This window comes from Sinocyclocheilus anshuiensis, unplaced genomic scaffold (assembly GCF_001515605.1).
Source record: "Sinocyclocheilus anshuiensis isolate Anshui unplaced genomic scaffold, SAMN03320099.WGS_v1.1 scaffold477, whole genome shotgun sequence".
Lineage (NCBI taxonomy): Eukaryota > Metazoa > Chordata > Actinopteri > Cypriniformes > Cyprinidae > Sinocyclocheilus > Sinocyclocheilus anshuiensis.
Window position 1 is genome coordinate 2,780,716 of NW_015536549.1, and position 22,380 is coordinate 2,803,095.

General features: G+C 35.0%; 3 protein-coding genes across 7 annotated transcripts in view; 1 reads left to right on the plus strand and 2 right to left on the minus strand.

Moving 5' to 3' along the window:
- Positions 1-12,507, minus strand: part of LOC107700421 (protein kinase C zeta type-like) — a 126,507-nt gene extending 114,000 nt beyond the window's left edge. Inside the window, exon 1 of the mRNA XM_016502059.1 lies at positions 12,032-12,507. Within this exon, the coding sequence (XP_016357545.1) occupies positions 12,032-12,102 (71 nt within the window). The 5' untranslated portion in view covers positions 12,103-12,507. The remainder of the gene's footprint in view (positions 1-12,031) is intronic.
- A 2,047-nt stretch (positions 12,508-14,554) lies between these two features.
- On the plus strand, positions 14,555-19,765 carry LOC107699767 (deleted in malignant brain tumors 1 protein-like). The gene is made up of 9 exons (XM_016501147.1): positions 14,555-15,090; positions 15,412-15,447; positions 15,975-16,292; positions 16,377-16,688; positions 16,763-17,077; positions 18,004-18,153; positions 18,262-18,317; positions 18,861-19,623; positions 19,680-19,765. Exons 1-7 carry the CDS (start codon positions 15,057-15,059, stop codon positions 18,297-18,299), a joined length of 1,203 nt encoding a protein of 400 aa, XP_016356633.1. The 5' UTR covers positions 14,555-15,056; the 3' UTR covers positions 18,300-18,317; positions 18,861-19,623; positions 19,680-19,765.
- Positions 19,766-19,856: 91 nt separating this feature from the next.
- Positions 19,857-22,380, minus strand: part of LOC107699773 (emerin-like) — a 3,045-nt gene continuing 521 nt past the window's right edge. For 2 of the 5 annotated variants that reach the window (XM_016501185.1, XM_016501177.1), the window contains exons 2-7: positions 21,967-22,101; positions 21,384-21,482; positions 21,263-21,294; positions 21,157-21,182; positions 21,036-21,074; positions 19,857-20,946 (exon numbers count right to left, since the gene is read on the minus strand). In XM_016501185.1, the coding sequence (XP_016356671.1) occupies positions 20,739-20,946; positions 21,036-21,074; positions 21,157-21,182; positions 21,263-21,294; positions 21,384-21,482; positions 21,967-22,048 (486 nt within the window). In that variant the 5' untranslated portion in view covers positions 22,049-22,101 and the 3' untranslated portion in view covers positions 19,857-20,738. Of the gene's footprint in view, positions 20,947-21,035; positions 21,075-21,156; positions 21,183-21,262; positions 21,295-21,383; positions 21,483-21,966; positions 22,131-22,380 lie in introns of all 5 variants that reach the window. The other 3 variants (XM_016501192.1, XM_016501170.1, XM_016501161.1) reach the window with 2 other exon arrangements.

Genomic DNA, 22,380 nt, shown 5'->3' on the forward strand with positions numbered 1-22,380 from the left:
CACAATGATACAAGATTTATTCTTTTACAGTATAAAAGACCACAGCCTACAACTGGACTTCTTCAAATGGCCCGATTCTTGACTAGTCAACAACTGTCTAGTCAGCAGTGTTGGGAAGTAACTAGTTACATGTAATGGAATTACGTAATTTAATTACAAAATAAAAGTAACTGTAGAGTGCTCTAAAATATGAAACACCAATGTTTCAGGAGTTTATAACATGCTTATTTGACAAACCCATATAGGAAATAAAAGAGTTATGTAAATGCTTTCTTTTTTAAGATTAACTTTTTTTTTCAAACGCATTGTTAGATTCCAGTGTTTCCTGTCATAGTTATGCAAATATTTGATTTCAAAAACAGTATCATAGCTATTAAAACTATTTCTTGTTATGATTTTAAATCTGTGTTTAACCTCAGAACGATCTTAAAGTAAGTCTGATTTTGATTACATTTTCAAAGTAACCTTCCCAACACTGCTAGTCAGTTAGCGAAGTCAACTAGATTTAATTTTTTTTCTTATTCTTTTTTTGATTTTCATATTTTTTAGCAGCAGTGCCACTGACTAGTCGGAAAACATTTGGAAAATATTTAGGTTTGCACATCCCTACCATCAGTGAAGCGGAGTTGTTATTTTTACTAAAACTAACCTTAATAATTTTCGGCAATTGAAATAAAGCTGACATAAGAAAGAAAAGAAAACTAGAAATGTTGACTTATGACTAATGAAAATAAATACATTTAGGTTGAAATACTAAAACTAAACTAAAACTCAAAAACGAAATAAAAGAATGGCAAAAGCATCTCTTATTCTAAATGTTCTCTGTAGCTTTAATTTGCAACACTGGCCTGAAACAGTTCCACCACAGCCAAACAAGCCACATCTGTTTGGATACACAAGAGACTTTTCTTTCAAACCTCTAGCACACAGCTGCCTAGTCTGGTCCCTGCCCCAATTTCACACTGCATACAGGAACGTGCTGCCTCTGAGAGAGCCAAGTACAAGATGATTTGGTGCTGTGCTCACAGTCAGTTCAGTTCAGAGAGGGTATTTCAGTGTACAGAAGTGCAACCATATTACTAAGAAACGATTAAATCATCGCTGACCTCAAAGTGCCTTCTTGGGCATCAGGACTAATGTGTTTATGTGTGGATTCAACATAATCTCATATCTTTCTCAGGGGCTTAATTGCCGTTTTCCCAAGTAATTCTAAGTTTATTTACCTTGATCCTGGAACCACTCAGTACCATATATAAAAATACTGTCATGGTGTTTCCACACCATTTTGTAATGGAATATATGGAACAATATGCCAGTATATTGTGCATCCCTATTAAAACGACTGTCTTCTTAACACAATATGATAACTTTCATTCATAACACTAACAAACATTATTACATCAGGATAAACCAGTATTAACCTAGTTTCTCAGTTAACAGCCTTTGTCATGTCCTGGATTTGATTGAAATACTGTATTACAGAGAGGCAGTTAAATTTGTTTAATGTTGTTTAATGTTTTACACTCAATCAAACCATTTAAAGTTGTTTGTTTCAAGCATACAAATATTTTAAAGCCTACATTTAAAATTAAAAAATAAAAATAAATAAAAAGCTGTAGAAAATATTCTATAAACCAGTGAATATAACCCCTAAAAATCTGTGAAATTCATAAAATAACATTGATCATCATCAGTTTCATTTAAATCATTTTTTATCTAATCATACAAAGAGCTTGTTTCGATTGAAATGTTTGTTTTTGTTTTTTTGTGAAAAGCTAAAGGAAAAAACATTTTAGAAAAATAAAATAAGCCAGTGAATACAACCCATAAATATCTCTATAATTTTAAATATATATATTTTTTTTTTTATTTTATTATCTTTATTAATATTACTTTTATTTTGCTAAAATATTACTGTGACAACAAACATGTTTATTATAAATAATATAAACTGTCATTTATCATCACTTATTCTAAATTATATTTCTTTATTGAATTATACAAACAGCTTGGTTCAAGTGCAATTTCTTTTCTTTTGACCTTTTTTGACCCTATCTTATTATTATTACTGTCATTTTACATTCTCAGTAAATGCTAAAATAATACTGTCTAAAATTTACTATGTAAATTACCATTTATCATAAATTATATATATATATATATATATATATATATATAAATCATACGAAGAGCTTTGATAAGTTGCAATGTTTCTTTTTACCCTTTTCTAAATAAAAAGCTAAAGAAAAATGTACCGTCATTTAAAAAAATTGACTATTTAGAGCAGGGGTTCTCAAACCTCTCCATGAAGTATCCCCAGCACTGCACGTTTTGTATGTCTCCATACTGTATATCTGACACACCCACTTCAGGTCTTGCAGTCTCCACTAATGAGCTGATGAGTTGAATCAGGTGTGACATTTTAGAAAAATAAAATAAGCCAGTGAATACAACCCATAAATATCTCTATAATTTTAAATATATATATTTTTTTTTTTATTTTATTATCTTTATTAATATTACTTTTATTTTGCTAAAATATTACTGTGACAACAAACATGTTTATTATAAATAATATAAACTGTCATTTATCATCACTTATTCTAAATTATATTTCTTTATTGAATTATACAAACAGCTTGGTTCAAGTGCAATTTCTTTTCTTTTGACCTTTTTTGACCCTATTAAAGTTAAAGAAAATTAAAAGAAATGTTGATTATTTAGAAAATTTAGACACAATATTTTTTGAGAAATGTTGCCTTGGCAAGTAACTGAAATAAAATAAGTTATATATATATATATATATATATATATATATATAAATCATACGAAGAGCTTTGATAAGTTGCAATGTTTCTTTTTACCCTTTTCTAAATAAAAAGCTAAAGAAAAATGTACCGTCATTTAAAAAAATTGACTATTTAGAGCAGGGGTTCTCAAACCTCTCCATGAAGTATCCCCAGCACTGCACGTTTTGTATGTCTCCATACTGTATATCTGACACACCCACTTCAGGTCTTGCAGTAGGTGTGATAGATGAGGGAGACATACAAAATGTGCAGGGCTGGGGGAACTCCAGGACAGGTTTGAGAACCACTGATTTAGAGCATTTAGACAATTTCTTTTTTCCGTTTTACAAATCAAATCAGTCTACAGACCTCCCACAGTTCCTTTGTAGATGGAAAATGTGACGTATGACAAGTCAGATATACTCTGTGTGTGTTTTCTGCTGAGATGAGTTCTGTAGCAGCTTGCCCCTCAGCGGGGAAATCTTCATCATGAGTCCATCATCTGCCACCCTGCCCTTATGGCTCCATCCGACCCCCACCATCCTCAGCGCCCATATGACTGGCTGGCACTGGAGCCAGGGGTGAAAGGATCTCCTACAGCGTGACTCTCGAAAGCCCGATCAACTGATAAATGTTAGGAGTCCCTGGAGCAGCTGCCATTGGATGGCGCCTCTCTCGGCACTGACGCAACTGAACAGGCAGGGAGGGAAATTAAATTCCAGAGCGAGCCATGTGAAACATTTCTGATTTACTTTAATAAGTGCTAACCATCCCAGAGGATGCCAACAGTTAAATAAAGTAATTTCAGAGGTGTTAATTTCTCACTCCATATTAAAGCAGAGAGGGGTGGTTCTGAAATAGATGAGACAGACAGAAAAAGCATAAGTGTGGCAATAATGTTATTTGCACTGAATAAAGTGGAGCGGAGGTGATAAAGAGTTTCTGGGTTAATCATAAGTCTAGATTTGTGAATGATCAGTCATCACACATGCATTTGGCATTTCGCTCTGACACAGCATAACAATCGCAACTTAAACGTTTGACAAAGGTGTGAGCCTGCAGCTATCACAACTTCAACATAAACTCCTCTGAGGAAAACACTGAGATTCAGCAGAGATTCATCAAGACAGACACACCTCTCCTGAAAAAAAATTTGCAATGGAGATTCTAATCAGGGAATTTATCAAATTTATTTATCTATTTAACAAAGGCAGTGAAACCTTTTTTTATGATGCATAATAATCATTTAACATAAAAAAACTGCAAGAAACACTAACAAAAAGTAATGTATGGTTCTATCATGGTGTCTTGGATAGGAATAATGGTTGAAAAGTTGGTTTTTGGATGAAACGTTGACCTTTGTGACCCATCCCTATCCAAAAAGTTACAATTAATAATACTTCAAAAATGTCAACAGACCCACACATTCAGCCGTTTCTGAACAAAAGAATGTTAAATATAATGATGAACGTAGTATATGAAGTTGGAAATTAACACTATTATTTATTAAATTAATCAAGTGACATTAAAGATAATTAAGTGTAACAAAATGATTTCTATTTTAAATAAATGTTGTTCTTTTGAACTTTACATTCATCAAAGAATTAATAAAATGCATCATGGTTTCCACAAAAATATTAAAGGGATAGTTCACCCAAAAATGAAAATTTGATGTTTATCTGCTTACCCCCAGGGCATCCAAGATGTAGGTGACTTTGTTTCTTCAGTAGAACACAAACGAAGATTTTTAACTCAAACCGTTGCAGTCTGTCAGTCTTATAATGGAAGTGAATGGGAATCACGGCTTTGAGAGTAAAAAAAAAAAAACATACACAAACAAAACCAAATTAAACCCTGCGGCTCGTGACGATACATTGATGTGTAAAGACACGAAACGATCGGTCTGTGCAAGAAACTGAACAGTATTTATATAGTTTTTTACCTCTGATGCACTGCAATGTCTGAGCTGTCCTGAGCACGTCCTCGACAGCCGGCGCCTGACGCATCTTCTTCTTCTTCTTCTTGCATTACAGCGGATCGCAGACTTATTAGTGCATTACCGCCACCTATCTCTCAAATGGACCATTGACACTCCTAACTGAGATTGTAGATAGAGTGTCAATGGTCCATTTGAGAGATCGGTGGCGGTAATGCACTAATAAGTCTGCGATCTGCCGTAAAGCAAGAAGAAGAAGACGCATCAGGCGCTGGCTGTCGAGGTGTCGCTCAGGACAGTTTAATTGGTTTTGTTTGTGTATGTTTTTTTTTTACTCTCAAAGCCGTGATTCCCATTCACTTCCATTATAAGACTGACAGACTGCAACGGTTTGAGTTAAAAATCTTTGTTTGTGTTTTACTGAAGAAACAAAGTCACCTACATCTTGGATGCCCTGGGGGTAAGCAGATAAACATCACATTTTCATTTTTGTGTGAGCTATCCCTTTAAGCAGCATAACTTGATAATAATAACAAGAAAATTTCCTGAGTAGCACCAAATTAGAATGATTTCTGAAGAATCATGTGACAGGAGTAATGGTTAATAATAAAAACAGGTATTTTAAATTTGATTCATTTTAAATTGCAATATTTAAAAACTTTACATTTTAACAATATTTCACAATATTATTGTTTTTAGTTTATGTTTGATCAAATAAATTGCACCCTTGATTAGCAACAGAGACTTAAAATAATAATAATAATAATAATAATAAATTCTTAATTAATTTATTCAAAAATGTTACTGTGACAAAAAGTATAGAATTCTAAAATGTTCTGTATGCCAAAATTCCACAACTGAACAGAGGTTCCAGAACTGTGGCGATTCTGAAACTCTCTTTTAGAACTAAATCTTCGGTTCCGCAGTAAACAGACACTACAGTACATGTGTGGCCTGACCCTTTTTTTTTTTGGTCGTAAAAACCCTTGGATGAGCTGTCCATTTTTGTGTAGTTTTGGGTAACAGCTGTTGCTCATATGCATAGGCTGAATCATCATGAACACACCCTGCTCATTTCTGATTGAGTAACCAGACTCAACCATAAAAGACACCTGAAATAGTACAACTAGCCCCTGAGAAAGCCCACACAAGAGATGGAGCTCAGTGAATTTAAACAACGCCCTGTCTACAGAGAATAGTGTCATTAGGTTCAGAACTGGATATACGGTATATTCAAATTCACACAGAGTAGATTTGCATGAAGAGAAAGGCTTAGAATGTTACGTCTGTGTTATGATGTTACTGTGCTCTAAACTTAGCACTGAAATTTTAGAATACAAACACAGAGTTCAGGGAATTTAAGGCCTATTCACACTCAATGTTTTCTTCTCAGCTACATGTGCATTCAGACGTCTCACTTAAATGCATTAAAAAAACAACAATGTCATTGGTAACATGAGAACTGTGATAATATTATAAAGTTTCACTTGTGGTTTCACCTTCTGGTTGTGATTTATGACCAGTGAGCATTATCTACAGTGCTGTCTGTGTGGTTGCTATAGCAAATCAAATCTCTCTAAACCTCATGAGTCCTGGACTAAAGTTCAGCAGTGGAAATGGAAATAAGAAATACTTGCCAAGTTCAATTCCCACTTGGCACAGCAGGCTGCTGATGGCTCAGTAAAGTGTTTACATACTTTTTCTATCATTGTTCAAAGTTAATGATTCAGTGTATCACCGAGATATTAAACTGATGGTTTGTTTATGGTTAATTATGTAAAAGAACCATTAAAATTTAGCAAAATCATAATTTAGTTTGGGGAAATGTCATATGTAAGAAAACATATGTCAGCAAATCCAAACCTGCAAAATGACTGACAAGCAGAAAGCATTTCTGATTGGCTAAAAAAAAAAGTTCAGGCCTCTCCCCTGACACTTTTGAGCTGTTTGCATAGCCTAGGGCTGTCAACGAGACACCAATTTCATTATCTGTCAGATATAAGGGACATTTTATGCATGGTAAAACAGCCTCAAAGCACTTTTTACCAGCATGACAAACTTCTGTCTATTCAAAATGTACAAAGCTACCAAATGTGGCACTTCAAGTGACTAACAGGGTCAACAATGTTGAGTATCCAGTAATTCCCCCCTCTGAGATGAGCTATTTAAAACAGTCTAATCTCTCTCTTGATTGCTCAACAATGAAACGTCTTGGACTGAAACCTAGAGGCCTGTGCTCGAATAAACAGTGCCTGGAATCTGTGAAAAAAGAGCCATTATTGTAGCTTATAACTTGTTGCTAGGCAACTGCCTGGCTCAGGTTGTCACTTGTCAGCCAGTCACCAAGATTTCTGTCCCGCCTGGTGTTAACTTCCTCCAAAATATTTTTAAAAGTGGGAATCACCAAGGCTTTCAAAACACTCCGAAAGGCCTGACCCAAATTCAGAGAGCTATTTACCCACTCATGTAAGAGAGAAATTCACATTTCCACAGACACTGAGGAACTCTTCACTTCCTGTAGCAGGTTCACTGGCACGCCATCAGGTAATTGTGCTCTTGAATCAAAGGTCTATTGTATCTCCACCCACTGAAACAGCAGGACATAATATGTAAAGCACATCTATGAAGTCAAAAAATGAGTTATGGTTAGTGGTCAACCGATATGGGTTTTGTGACAGCCGATGCTGATATCTTGGAAAGCAGGGTGGCCTATGGCCGATATAATTTTATTTATATTTAAGAAATTTGAAATCATTTGAAAATGGATTAAAAATAATTGTGTAAAATAAACATACTTATACTTTAGAAGGCAAAGCATTTTTCACAAATAAATAAATATTTAATAAAAATCTAATTAAAAAGGAAGTAAACATGGTAACCAACAGGGCACTCAGTATTCTGGGAAGTTTGCGTGAATCTTTTTTTTTTTTTTCCAAATAAAGCCAAGGTAACACATACAGCACGCAATGAAAATGACATGAATATGACAGTGGGCAATTGCATAAAGTGCAGCATAATTTGAAATCACTAACTTAGTTTAAAGTTTGTCGATCGCGCGTCTCCAGTGAAGCTGAACTCTCCTCCTGTCAGCATTCAATTCGCACGGACCGACCGTCACACAGAGAACACGCAATCATGCAGGATACAAATGCACACTTCACAAGATCTCCACTAGATTCGACCAAGTCTGCAAGGTTTGTGAAATTAAATCTTCATTAGTCATTCAAAGATTTGTTTAAATGATATAAATGCGTGTTTGCTGAATGCTGACGGCAAATGAGAAAGTATTATAATGTTTGCCTTTCTATTACTAATAATATTAAAGCAATCGTTATAATACTTTTTGTATACATTTTAATTCATTTGTTTAACAGTTCTATCTGATTATTAGATAGACTTATATCCATATTAGACAGAACTGAACGACGACAGCGAACAAGAGGGAGAATGTGAGCGGTGTGCGCTCAGGCGCTGCGGCTGCCATTCTCAGCGCCGTCAAAATAAAAGTCCCGCCTCGAACACATCGGCCAAACAGAAAAACTTATCGACCGATGTCGATATTTGAAAAATGCCAAATATCGGTCGATATATCGGCCTTGGCGATATATCGGTCGACCACTAGTTATGGTGCATTATCTCATGCTTTTATCTACAGAATGTTTATACAATATTCATATTTTTGAAACAGCCAGCCTAGAGATGAGTATTAATATAACATAAAGTGAAGAATCTATGTTCCTCATTATTTGACTACCCAAATAAGTCATGAATTTAAATACTATATTTCAAACAAAAGAGTAAAATACAATCATACACAGCTGATTTCATTTTTCTCCATGTAAAATAGCATAAATATTTCCTAAACAGCCAAATTTGATTGGTACCTTCTCCTCTAATTCGTGGTGTGAAAGTTAATATTACTACCAGTTGTCACCAAGATAAGGGTTAAAGGGATAGTTCACCCAAAAATGAATGAGGGTGAGTAAAATAAATGATGACAGTAAGGATGCTCCGATCAGGATTTTTGAGGCTGATCACCGATCAAAGAAAGCAGTATCTGCCGATACCGATCTTTTTAAAGCCTTCTTTTTATCATTTATAACTATTTATAGTGATAATCCAATCAGGATTTTTAGACATTTATTCAGGGCCTGAATTTCATTTTTGAAAATGGGGGGAATTCTCCTCTTAGGTGACTCTTGTGAGAGGGGAAGCAGCTTTCACACAGGAGTCCGCTACTGATCCGTGGCTGTTTACCACAAACACAACATTTATCCATTATTTTGATTTCAAATCCAAACATTGTCACTGAAAATGCTTTTTCAGCATTGTGATTCTTTTTTTACACAGTACAGTGATACAATCTTTCACAGACAATGTTTAAAGGGGTCATATGATGCGATTTCAATTTTTTCTTTTCTCTTTGGAGTGTTACAAGCTCTTGGTGCATAAAAAAATCTGTAAAGTTGCAAAGACTAAAGTCTCAAATCCAAAGAGATATTCTTTATAAAAGTTAAGAGTCAGCCACGCCTACCTAAAACGGCTCGTTCTAACACGCCCCCACATATCTACATAACTATGTGGGAAGATTTGCATAACGCTGCCCAAATGTTCACGCAAAGAAAGAAGGCGTAACTTTTATTCTCGCTGTAGTATTGTTGTTGCCGCCGCCATGTCGTGAAGGCACTGTGTGATTCGTTGTGAAAGCGAAACTACTTTGTTTGGCCTTCCAAAAGAGGACATTTAAACTATTTTTCTTACGTTATCACAAACTTACCATTGACAGAAATAGTTAGCTCTACTGCCTTTCCTTTTGCATTGAAATCTTTATTACAAGCAATCCTGCGGTTCATAAAGAACTTTGTTTTCCTACCTCCACAAGTGCCATCTATTATTGCCTTGTTTATCTAAAAGTGCTATTTCCCTTTAAACCTAGCCAAAAAGCCATATGTGTTGACTGTGAAACACAGCAGACTTTAATAATATGCATTTATGGTGTAATTACTACATTTTCATGTCAATCCATGTTCATATTTACTGCAAAAAATGCGCTGTTACTTTAATTCAGCGCTTGCAGCGCAGCAATAGACTCGGTGTGGATCACTACACTGCTGCAGACGCACCGCTCCTGAACGCACTGCCGGACCACAGCCATGTGCAGTGAACGCTTTAATCCGTTAACATGAACGCTGAAAAAATACGCACCGCAAACGGAGTAATGTGAGCCTGGCATTATGTGTGTGCGCTGCGAGTATGCATGAGCGCCAGCTCTTGCAGTCTCCAGGAGAGCGTGCGAGCGCTGAATGGTTAAACACCGGCAAGAATTAAAAAGTAATGCAATTAATAATATAAATTAAAATTGGATAGATTGTTTTTTTGAGATTGGCCTTTTTAGAGACAGCCGATCAATCATCCCAAAGCGATTATCGGCCGATAGTGATTGGTAGCCGATCAATCGGAGCACCCCTAGATGACAGAATTTATATTTTTGGGTCATAGAATTTTTTAATAAATAATAAAAGTATTTTCATTTTTGAGTGAATTCCTTAAAGGTAAAGTTCACCCAAAAATGGGAATTCTGTCATAATTTACTCACCTTTATGAATATCTTTCATCTGTTGAACACAAAAGAAGATATTTTGAAGAATGTTGGTAACCAAAAAGTTGCTGGTAGCCATCACAGTATTTTTTTTTTCCAATGGCTACCAGCAACTATTAGGTTACCAACATTCTTTAAAATATCTTCTTTTGTGTTCAGCAGAAGAAAGAAATTCATACAGGCTTGGAACAACTCAAGGGTGGGTAAATGATGACAAATCTTTCATTTTTGGGTGAACGATCTCTTTAATGCCTACTGACATTGCTTACTTTCAAACAAACACCTGGTAAATTTTAAACTTAGCACAAGAACCAAGAACAGTGCATTTATGTAACTTGAATGGTATTCATATAACATTATATTTTCACAGAAAACGTAATTAAAACCTCACCACATCCATGGATAAAAACAAGCCTTCTCGTATGTATTTTATCGGCAAGAAAGAAGATTTCATTCAGGCTAAGGAACAACAAGAGGGTGAGTAAATCAAGACAAAATGTTCATTTTTTTGGGTGAACTTTCCCTTTAAGAATGCTATTACGACTTAGACAGGTTTCGAAATGAATCTATATCATTCACATTGTTGACTAAAGGGTGGGCGAATGGCGTTATTTATCACCCGCTATGCACTGATGCTGTTTGTCTATGAGTGATGATTTGATTAATAACAATGATTCACAGTGATGTATGCAGACAGTGCGTGTTTGTTATCTTGCTTACATCATGGCCACTTTCAGCCAAGGACGTCTAAACAAAATATAAAGCCTAGATTTTAAAGCCAGAAGAGGATCATCAAGTAGGAAACAATTCACTGTTGTTTAAAAAATGTATAATGACAGAAGTCACAGTAGGGGTCAAAACCAGTCCAGTCAACTCAAGTCATGTGTTGCATCAGAAAATAAAACAAAGCTTTTGGTATTTTTATAAGTAAATTACTAGATTATTTTTATGAATTATGAAGACTGAAACTTGTCTTTTATAATACTAATAAAAATCCTCTTTAAAAAAAGTATGCTACAGCCAACTATATGCAATAAAGAAGGAGAGGTGTGTTAAGCAACAAGTGGCAATAAGAGCACAACCTTCAGCCCACAACAATATTTCCTATTTAAAGATGCACTCAGTAAGTTATTGTTTACTTTTAGCTGACCAAAAACATACCAGCAACTTAGTCGATTGCATTTCATGGTTGGTCATGTGATGTCAATATGGTGGCACTCATGAGATGCCAACCTACTCCTAGTAAAATAAAACAGCTTTGGAGTCTTCATACTTATAATTTTTTTTTTTCCAAGAATATTGATCATTTCTTTATATGTAAAACGTTTTAATTATTATAACTGATTGAGCCTTTAATATATAATTTGCAATATTTCATATTTAAGAGATTAAGAACATATTAAGAATTGAGATTTGAAAAGGCCTGGATGTTTTACGGCATGTCTGATATTGTGAACTGCATTATTTTAAACTGCCTCACCTGACAACGTCTCTAAAATACAAAATATGCTGTTTAAAAATCGATCTTACGTTGAAGAAGTATTAAAACATTCAAGATGTCAAAGTTTGTCAGGTGTGGGCGTGCGTTTGCAAGCATGTTGTGCTTGCATTAAACTGCCAAACGCCGGGCATATTCCGACATATTCCGACCACAACAAACCAGGACAACTTTAAAACATTATCCCTGTGAAAGTTTACAACACTCACCCTCCGTAATGCGCCTTTACTTTCACATATCCCGAGGGCAAATCCATCATCGATCCGTTACTGACAGGCATGACTCCAAAAGTCTACAAACACTCTCTTGGGACAGAAATAAACAGCCTCTGTGTATTAGAAGACGATATCAGATGTACAGTGACATCATTCCGAATGAACCGTGTAAGTGGTCAATCTTGTCCGTCACGTCACCGCTGAAATTATCCATATCGCGAGCGCGTCGTTCAGCTTCTTTCCGGTACGCTGGCTTTTACAGTGTCTTTGCTATGGTTATTCATAGGGGCGGAGAGACACAGAAGTATGGCTACTTCCAGGTCTGGATTGGCCTCGGAATCCACCTGTTGTTCGCCTGCGCTGCCGTGGGACACTCCGTGCATGTTATGAGGCGCTGTCGCGAGGACATTTTCCAAAGTGCGCTTTATAACGTCATAACAGAACAGCGCGACGGTTGTTCTATTATTCCACCCGCCGTGACGTCAGCGAGGAACGTGCAGGTGGATAACGGTTTGCACGGTGTGGGTCCAGCCGGTCTCGCTCTCGTTCTCTCTCTCGGTAGAGACTGAATGCTTATCCAATTAAACAGAAGTAGGTCGGTGAGAGAAGAAACGGTTGTGCTCGGAATGATGCACGTGAATGGGCTGAAAACTACTCCTGAACTCCTGCACTTCTTAAGAAAGATGCAGATATAGGCAGTTGGCTATAAATAGTTGAATAAACCTGTTTTGGTCATCATTAAAAGTGCATTTTTTTAATATTTATTATTAAATTTTATTGTTATTCAATTTTTACTTTAATATTATTAAACGAGAAATATCATTAAAGTGATAACCTGGTTCTAGGTAATAGTGGGGTGACCCTCACAATATCTAAACTATGTGAATTTGTGTCTGGGATCTAATTAAAATGAGGGAGATTATTTAGAAGTTGCACGATTTGAATAGGGAACGTGAAATCAACAAGGAACAAGTTTGTTTGAGCCGTTGAACTTTTCCGGGTTAAAGTCTCTAAAGTAGTATCTGGAATTAAACGTCATTCACAAACATATTTGCATGACACAACAGAGGTGTTTGTGAAGACAGCCCGAGTAAATTAAATCATTGTGTGGGTTTTTATTTATTTATGAATGTTTATTTTTGTTTCGTTTAATTTATTTATTTTTTACATCAATCTTTAAGCTGTAGCTTTCTGTAACACTGTATTGTATGTAAAATTCAATGTCTTAATATCAGGTGCACTTTACAATAAGTTTGTATTTGTTAACATTAGTTAACTACTGTAGTTAACATGAACTATGAAATATACTTCTAAAGCATTTATTCATCTTAGTTCATGTTAATTTCAAGCATTTATTAATGCATTATTAAAGTCAAAAATTGTATCTGTTGTAAAGCTGGACCTGAGCTAACACTGACGATGAATGAACAGTTGTATTTTTATTAACTAATTTTAACAAATATTTATTACAGTATTTTAATAAATACGGTAACAAATTTATTATTAGTAGTAAAATGTACACGCGTCGCGACCCTACAGACTACAGAGGGTAAGTGGTTTGGAGAATAAAGCTGTAAGTGTTGTAATTATCATTTTATCCACATGATGTCGCCACAAGCTTATTCACATAAATTCTTACCCCTGAATAGTTGTCAAAGCAGTCTTATGTAAAAGTCATGGTTTTATGTAAAAGTCAAGGTCTTATGTAAAAGTTATGGTTCTAATGTTCTAGCTAATACTAATTGATGATATTTTAACTGTCAGTTGGATTCATACAATTGTAATACTGTAGATCTCATAGCTGGGTGATATTTAAATGTATGGTGTCATTAAATTAAGTGTCTGAGTGTATTATTTTTCCACGTCTAAGCCTAAAATTTTTTTAAGCCTTGAGGCAAATCAGCGTGAACGTTTTTGTGCGCAGATCTTGGGCAACGTCGTAGAACTGTACAAAAAAACAAACAAAAAAAAACACCTACAGTAACGTTACATTCTCCTCATCTGAATAGTGGGACGTCTGACTCATTACTTCGAATCGACTCATATGAACAGTTCTTTTGAAAGAATCAGTTAAAAAGACAATTCCGTGATTCGTCTGCGTCCGACGTATACGTCATCACGCAGTCCTGGACACCCTGGTGGCCAGTTACATTCAATACATGCTGTTTATTAATAAGGGTGTTTATGTAATTTAATGTGTCATTTGCCATGTTTCAGCTAATGAGAATGAGTCATTTAGAAGCGAGATAGAATCTGCATTTAACATTCATTTAAATCTAGCCTGAATAACAGTTTTTGGTGTTTAAATATTAGCTGTAATTTAATAAGTCATTTATTAAAACAAACTCGTGGTACAAAATTTAGACGTACAATAAAAAGTAACTTTTCGCACCATCAGTCAAATCCTCGCTTCACTGCAAATGCTCTTGTGAGTTGTTTCGTTCTGTTGATTCAGTTTGTTCGGAAAGTTTTTTAGCGAAAAGATCCGATTCAAAAGATTGATTCGTTCACGAATCGGACGTCAGTCTGCATTATGACGCTCTTTGTGGGAATACCGTACGCGCGCGAGGAACACCAACTCACAAAGCATTACTAACTACAGATTAATTCGATAATGTTTTGTAAATACAACGTTATTTATTTTATCTCGCTCTACGAATAACTCTCTTTACTTTAGGGCAACAACGCTAGCATATTAGCCGTTCGATTCTACAGCTTTTGTGTCTACATTGTTATGTGCTATTTGCATTTATCGACTATTATGCTTTTAAGCATGAGTTATGATGGATAATGAATTTGTATAAATCACATGGAGGTGAACAGAAAGAGTATAGGCATTCAGAAGTGCTAGTTAGCTAGCTAGCTGAGTAGACTGAAGTGCTATGCATCAACTTGCTCCTGGTCCTCATCACAGTCACACTGGAACCGTCAGCTTTTGGATTGCTGACATTTAGTTCGAGACATTTAGTTATTCAATTAGCCTAAAGCCCTGGCACTTGCATTACATGGGAAATCTACAATGTCGAGGATTCTTCTGGGCCTGGTAATGCTTGGTTAGTAAAATGTATTATGTATATTTTTTCTCTTACTAAAAAAAAAATTATATATATATATTATTATTATAATTTTTTTTTTTTTTTTTAAGGAGTTTTTCTCTTACTAAAAAAAAAATTATATATATATATTATTATTATAATTTTTTTTTTTTTTTTTTAAGGAGACATGAACATTGTCAGCAACTGCAACCATAGTACATTTGAAACATGTATAATTGCAGATAACCAAAAAGCCTAAAAACATGCTAAATGTTTCTTAATTTTAGAATGAATATGTAAATATTTTAACGTACCCTTAACTATTGTCATTTTTAACAGGATGCACTGTTGCTGTTGAAGATGTTCATGCCTTTGGTGAGTTATTGACTTTATGCTGTTGTCTACAGTTGGGGTTTTCAAAAGCATATATATTATATAAGCATATATATATATATATATATATATATATATTCTATAATAAAAAAAAACAAATCTATTCAATATTAGAAAAACATTTTAAATGTACTTTTAATGTATTTGTATTTGTACTTTTTTCTGTCAAACATTCTGTGAATGGAAGTTTGAGAAGCCCTATTCTAAGCCACTGATCAATCTTAAAATATGAATTTCAAATTATAGTATTTATTGATATTTTGAATTTGGTTTTATTTTTACATTTTCTGTTTTCATTTCAGTTTTAGTAATTTTGTCATTTCCTTTATTAGTTTTTGGGTTTTTTATAATACTATTTAGCTTTATTTCAATATTTCAATTTATAATTTTAAGTTTCATTTTCAATAATTGTAGTATTTCTCTTAATTGTAGTATTATTACTTTTTTTTCTTGTAATTTTAGTTTCAGCTAAGGATAACAACACTGGTTCATTCGCATTATTTCCACAGACGACCCGATCACCAGGCTTGTGAATGAAAAACCGGGTGAGCGGTGCTCGGGTAGAGTGGAGGTGCGTTATGGGCATCAGTGGGGCACTGTGTGCCAGCATGGTTGGGATCTGGAGGATGCCGCAGTGGTTTGTAGAGAGCTCGACTGCGGCTTTGTGTTGGACATTCCAGGTGGCGCTCGTTTCGGACGGGCCGGTGGAGAGGTGCTGTGGAGGAATGTGAAATGCTCGGGTGACGAGTTTGCCCTGGATCTGTGTGAACGCTCCCTCAATGATGACGTGTGTATGCACAGTGAGGATGCTGGAGTGGAGTGCACAGGTATGAGAGCGTTTGAAAGATTTGTATTTTGTTTTACGCAACCTGTGTTTGTTTGTAGTTGTTCATCATTTTTTCTCCAACCAGGAAAACTTCTAGCACCAACCTTGTCAATTCAGTCTCGCTTCTACACCTATTCAGCCGGAGAGGCCGTTCACTTTAAATGCACTGCCCCATACTGGCAGTCCGTCATTGACTTCCATCTGTACAAAAGAGGTGTGGACACTCCGCTAGTGACCCAGAGAGCCGATTCCAGACAAATGACGGTGGATCTGACTCTGTCAGACTTGGAAATCTCGCACCAGGGCAGCTACAGCTGTCTCTACAGGATACACAGCAAACTGGGAAACTCTCCCTCAGGATATTCTCCACACAGCAACTTCATTAACATCACAGTCTGTAAGTCACATCTGCTGCTGAAGTTGTAATTGAAAGCTTAAAGTCTAAGTCTAACCTTTATTACTTGTTCTCAGTGGAGATTCACACTCCCCAAATCTGGTACAACACATCTCCTGAGGCCCGGCCGGGTTGGGTCACCCGGAGCCACAGTTTTAACGTCACCTGCTCCACTCAGCCTCAGTATCCAGGAGGATCCTTTCAGCTGCGGCTCATCAGGCCCAACGGGACCATCCGGCACTCTCTGCCAGCCCTCGCTCCCTCCGTCACTTTTACCTTCTCCAATGCCCAGTCCAATAGTGAGGGCTACTACTGCTGTCTTTACAAGGTCCAGACTGGAGAACGCACATTTATCTCGAGGGAGAGTCAGCCTTTACCCATCTCTATTCGAGGTGAGTTGTGTGCTGCCAGCCCAGGTAGACTTGCCCTCTATTTTCTAATACATCTACTTTCTAAATCATTCATATTCTTCAATTTTTTTTTATTGATAATCCATTACACTCATATGTGACCCTGGACCACAAAACCAGTCTTAAGTCGCTTGGGTATATTTTTAGCAATAGCCAAAAAAAACATTGTATGGGTTAAAATTATCGATTTTTCTTTTATGCCAAAAATCATTAGGATATTAAGTAAAGATCATGTCCATTAAGATATTTCGTAAATTTCCTACCGTAAATATATCAAAACTTAATTTTTGATTAGTAATATGCATTGCTAAGAACTTCATTTGGACAATTTTAAAGGCGATTTTCTCAATATTTAAATTTTTTTGCACCGTTAGATTCCAGATCTTCAAATACTTGTATCTCGTCCAAATATTGTCATATCCTAACAAACCATACATCAATGGAAAGCTTATGTGTTCAGCTTTCAGATGATGTATAAATCTCAATTTCAAAAAAATTGAAGCTTGTTTACGCCACAGAATTAAAAAAAGATGCAACTTTTTATCTCACAAGTCGGACTATTTTGCGAGATAAAATTCACAATTAAATTTTTTACAAGAACACAGAATTGTGAGATACAAACTTAGAATTCTGAGAAAAAAGTCAGAATTGCAAGATGTAAACAGAATTATGAGGGGGAAAAAAGTCAGAATTATGAGATATAAATTCTGATTATGAGGGGAAAAAAGCATTGTGAGGTTAAAAAGTCGCAATTACCTTTTTTTATCCCGTGGCAGAAACAAGCTTCAATTCACTTGCATTTACTTCACAATACTGAAGATCTGTGATCTGTCGCTTTTTCAGTTTTACTTTACTTTAAGACATTTATGCATTTGACCTTAATTTGGTTTGCTGTTTTTTTGAAGTAGAAGTGGATCCGGTGATAAGCCCAGTGGTCATCAGTTTACTGGTATCCAGTTTGACATTTGTGGTGGCGACATGTGCCATTCTGATTGTTGCCAAAGTTTACTGCAAGAGAGGGAGCAAACCCACTGAACTGGAGCGAGAGAGCAGGACCTGTGAGTATAGCTATGTGATTTCAAAAAATATTTAATAATTTGTCAAATTATTTATATGTAAATATTAAATAATTTGTCTTTTTCTGACAAGTTATATTTTTATTACAGGTGTTGACAACACATACATTGCCTTGACAATCAAGTAATGGGAGTTCAAAAATAAGGTAATGTGAGTTTTGTTTTGGCTTAGTTTTGTTTTTATTTGTGTTGTTATTGATTGTTTCTGTATAGTTTTTTTTTTTTTTTGGGAGGGGGTGAGTTTTTTCCTAATCAGGCACAACACAACAAGGTGTGATAAATTATAAATTGTGTATCTGTTGTGCCAACAAGCACTTGAACAAAGCCCAAAGTATACTTCAGTTTTTATGCTTACGTGCGTGACACAAATTTCCTCAGCAGTACAGTACATGATATACTGTACACGCACAGCACGATTGTTCTAACTGTGCACATACAATGTACAGCTTACTCTTGTGATTTGAATTTTTTTTGGCAGAAATTTCTTTGTCTACAAGATGACAATTCTGGTCCGGGCTAGTGTTTCAGTCGGAAATGAAACGATTAGCACCTATGTTGACGAGTGCAGGTGTAAAGGCATTAAAACTCTAGTTTAAACTTTAGTTTTTATTGCTCATTACTTTAGGAGAAAAAAAGCACAGACACTGAATCAGAAAGTAACATCTGTGTGTGGATTTTTGTTGTTTCAGCAACTAGAAACTAGTCACTTGGTCCACCTGAGGTTGGTGTTTCAGTGGCCTGTCCAAACCAAAGGGAACGTCTAAGTTTGAAGAACCACCTTTTCTTACTATCTGCTGTTCTCTGTCAGTTACAGAGAAACACATTTGAATTGTCATTGGTTGGGGGGTTTTCTTTCAATGTTACTGGAGATTGGAGAATTTGTTTCTGTGCAGGTAAATGCTGAAATCACTAGACTTGAAGAGGTAACATTACAACACAAGCTGTTGCACTAACAAGGTTAAAAAGGGCTTTTTAGTTTTTAGAGGTACCATGTCTGACCCGTTCTGAGGTCTTCCCATATCGTTGCAGGTATAGACTGTAAAACTGTGAAATGTTTTGGGTTTTCTTCTTTTGTTTCTTTGTATTCTCTAAGGGGCTTTATATAATTTAAAATGATATATTTATTTTTATTTTTTTTCTACTACAGTTGTTTTTAAAGATCTTATGTGTATAATGTTTGGTTAGTTGTAGGTGGGAACAGGGACAGACAGCCTACGAACAACCTCTATCAGTCACTACATGAATATAAAAGTATTATTTCATTGTGTATTTTACCTGGTTTGTTCGTATGTTCTGTTTGAAATGAAAGTGGGCTCTCTGAACTCATTATACAGTAGATCTAATGTGATGCTTAAGCAGAAAAAGAACAAATCCTCCAACACATTTCTAAAACAGCACAGGAAATAATCCCCGTATTTACAAATAGGAACAGTAACAGTAATAGTAATAAAAGTTTTAGTGTGGATTATAGGCATACACTAAACATTTTAAGCAGCATAGTAATAAAGGTTTTAGTGTGGATTATAGGCATACACTAAACATTTTAAGCAGCACTACTATTGTCTTGTTAAGCCAAGAAAACAGTTGTGAACACTACAGAACAGTATATACACTCAAATGATGGTTTTTAAATCTGAGTCACAGGTAGAGACTGACAGATTTGCAACTCATATAGGCTTGTTTAGTTTAAAACATTTATACATGTTTTGTACCCATAAAAACAATAGTAAATCAGCAAAATTCTCAAATTGTAATAAAAAAGGTGTGAAAACACAGCTGTCACTTCATTTTACTTCCATGTTTTGCAATGTGGAGAATTAATGGTTGTTGTTTTGTTGCAGTTTTTGGTACATGTAATAAAATTTGTAGACTTTTATTTTGCCATTAAAATCAAAAATCACAATTTTGACATGCATACAGTGTTTTTACGGTTTGTTATTAATAAAGACATTTTCAGGTGTATCTAAAAAAAGTTCCTTTCAATAAAACCTGTAGTTTTTTTAAATCACAAAACACCAGAAACAATTGATTCTGACATTCATATGATTTGGCTCCAAATACATATAATTCAGAGGATGACCCAAATCCAAGAGTGACGCTTCCAGACAAATGGAAAAACCATTACCTACTGTAAAATGATGAACACCAAATTCAGTAACTGTAACCTTTCAAATATGCTTATATAATTCATACAAAAAGGCTTTAACGTTTTCTAGTAGTAGTAGAAGTTGTAATATATCAAACTTTTATGAGCCCAAGAAATTACTACAAATTCAGTACTGTAAAATGTATTGCAGCATTACAATGGACAATTGTATCTTGACCAAGGAACAAAATAAAAGATCTTAAAAATAATCTTTCAACAGGTGCATCCTGTAACACCCACTTCCTTCATATTCACAAAAGAGTTACAGTGTTGGGCTATTACTTTGATAAAACATCACACACAAAATAACCAAGATTTAGGAAGTTAAAATGCACTGCAATATGTTAAAAATCACATCTATTGTGCTGAATATTTGCTTGTTTTAGAATTGTAACATTCAGTTTAATCACTAAAGGAAGAGCTACGTCAGTCTTTTCTCATGCTCTGCTGATTCCATATTTATATAAACCAAGTACAGAAGACCAGATACGATCAGAAACACTAATATCTGTAGCCAGACTGGGACCAGGCGCGTCTTCTCGGGTGTTTTCTGGATATGAGGCTCTGGCGGTAGGTTTCTTGCTTGTGACATATTCTGGTAAGTAGCTTGAGTCCTATATATAGCAGGCCTTCAAAAAAATGTATACATTTAATAAAAATAATTCCCCTAACTGTGACACACTTTCAGTATAATTGTATACAAACAAAGCCATCATACTCATCTGTGTAGTCCATCCCTCTATAATCAGACCACGTTCTAATAAACCAAAAAAAGCTTGTTAGTTTCACTGTTTTACCATAACATGATTTAAACTGCTCTAATATTCAGGCTGACTTACCTGTTGCTCACATCATCATATAGTTGCTAAATCAACACAAATGAATCATTAGTCAGCATATAAACAAGTCTGAAACTAGTTTTAATAAGTGTTAGTAGCTACTCACAGGTCTGTGATGCTGAACATAGGTGACGTCCTCTGTAAAGCAAAGGTGTAACCAATTCAGATCATTGGTGTGATTTGTGACAGATACTCGTGTTTTGTGTTGATCGTCATGTAAGCATTACCCTCTTCCCTGTAATATGTCCTGTCGGATTGAACTTGGGTTCTTCTGTGTTTAGACATGGCTTCTCTCAGCTTCTTCTCATAAAGGGCTCTGGTGGAATCTGGTGAAATTAATATACACAAATCACATGCAAGACCATAAAAAGACATCCTGAAGAAAAAAAGAAGAAGGAAAGCAACAATCCAGGGCTATTATAGTTAACTAAAGCTAAAACTTAAACTATAAAAAAAATGTTACTTGAAGTAAAATAAACATTAACTAAAATAAAGTATTTAAACATTTTAGGTAGTTACCAAAGCAGTACTTCTCATTTAAATGTATTTTAACTTGATGTACTAAACAGCTAAAACTAAAATTTAAATTATTAAAACCTATATAGGCAACTATATAACAATAAAAAACTAATAAAAATGATAAAAGCAACAAAAATACTAAAACGTTAACTAAAATTACAATTAAAATGGAAAATACTAAAATAAAAACTAATTCTAAATATTTTATAAAAATTATAATAGTATCTCAGTGACGCTGCAACAATCCCATTCACATAGTGACTGTCTTAAATCACACAGAATTTAATTTACCGACCACAGGACCGTGTTTTATTCCGTAATCATCCAGCATCCGTTTGAGCTCTTCGTTGGATTTACTGCTCAACATTGTCATAACTTACACTGAATGACAGCGTCTGAGTTTTTGTATGAAATACTACTTCTTGTCTGTGAAACCGAAAAGGAAATGTATGAACCTGTGACATACAACACAGCGTTACTTCATCAACAGTGGCAAAGTAACCTTCTTGAGATACATTATCTTGACTAACTAGATTTGTTTTATTTTTATCATATTTTTGATATTGCATTTAAACATTGTAATGTTTGCATAAATATTAAAATAAATATGTATGTAATGTCCACAAAATACTTCAGGTCTGTGGTATTTTACGTTTGTTTAGATATTCAGCCGTAACAAAAGATCAACTATTTAAAAAAAAAAAA

Coding starts and splice junctions, on each gene's coding strand:
- LOC107699767 (XM_016501147.1), top strand. CDS start 15,057: ATGTCGAGGATTCTTCTGGGCCTGGTAATGCTTG. Junction 15,091..15,411: donor TCTGGGCCTGGTAATGCTTG/GTTAGTAAAATG, acceptor CATTTTTAACAG/GATGCACTGTTGCTGTTGAA. Junction 18,154..18,261: donor GGAGCGAGAGAGCAGGACCT/GTGAGTATAGCT, acceptor TTTTTATTACAG/GTGTTGACAACACATACATT.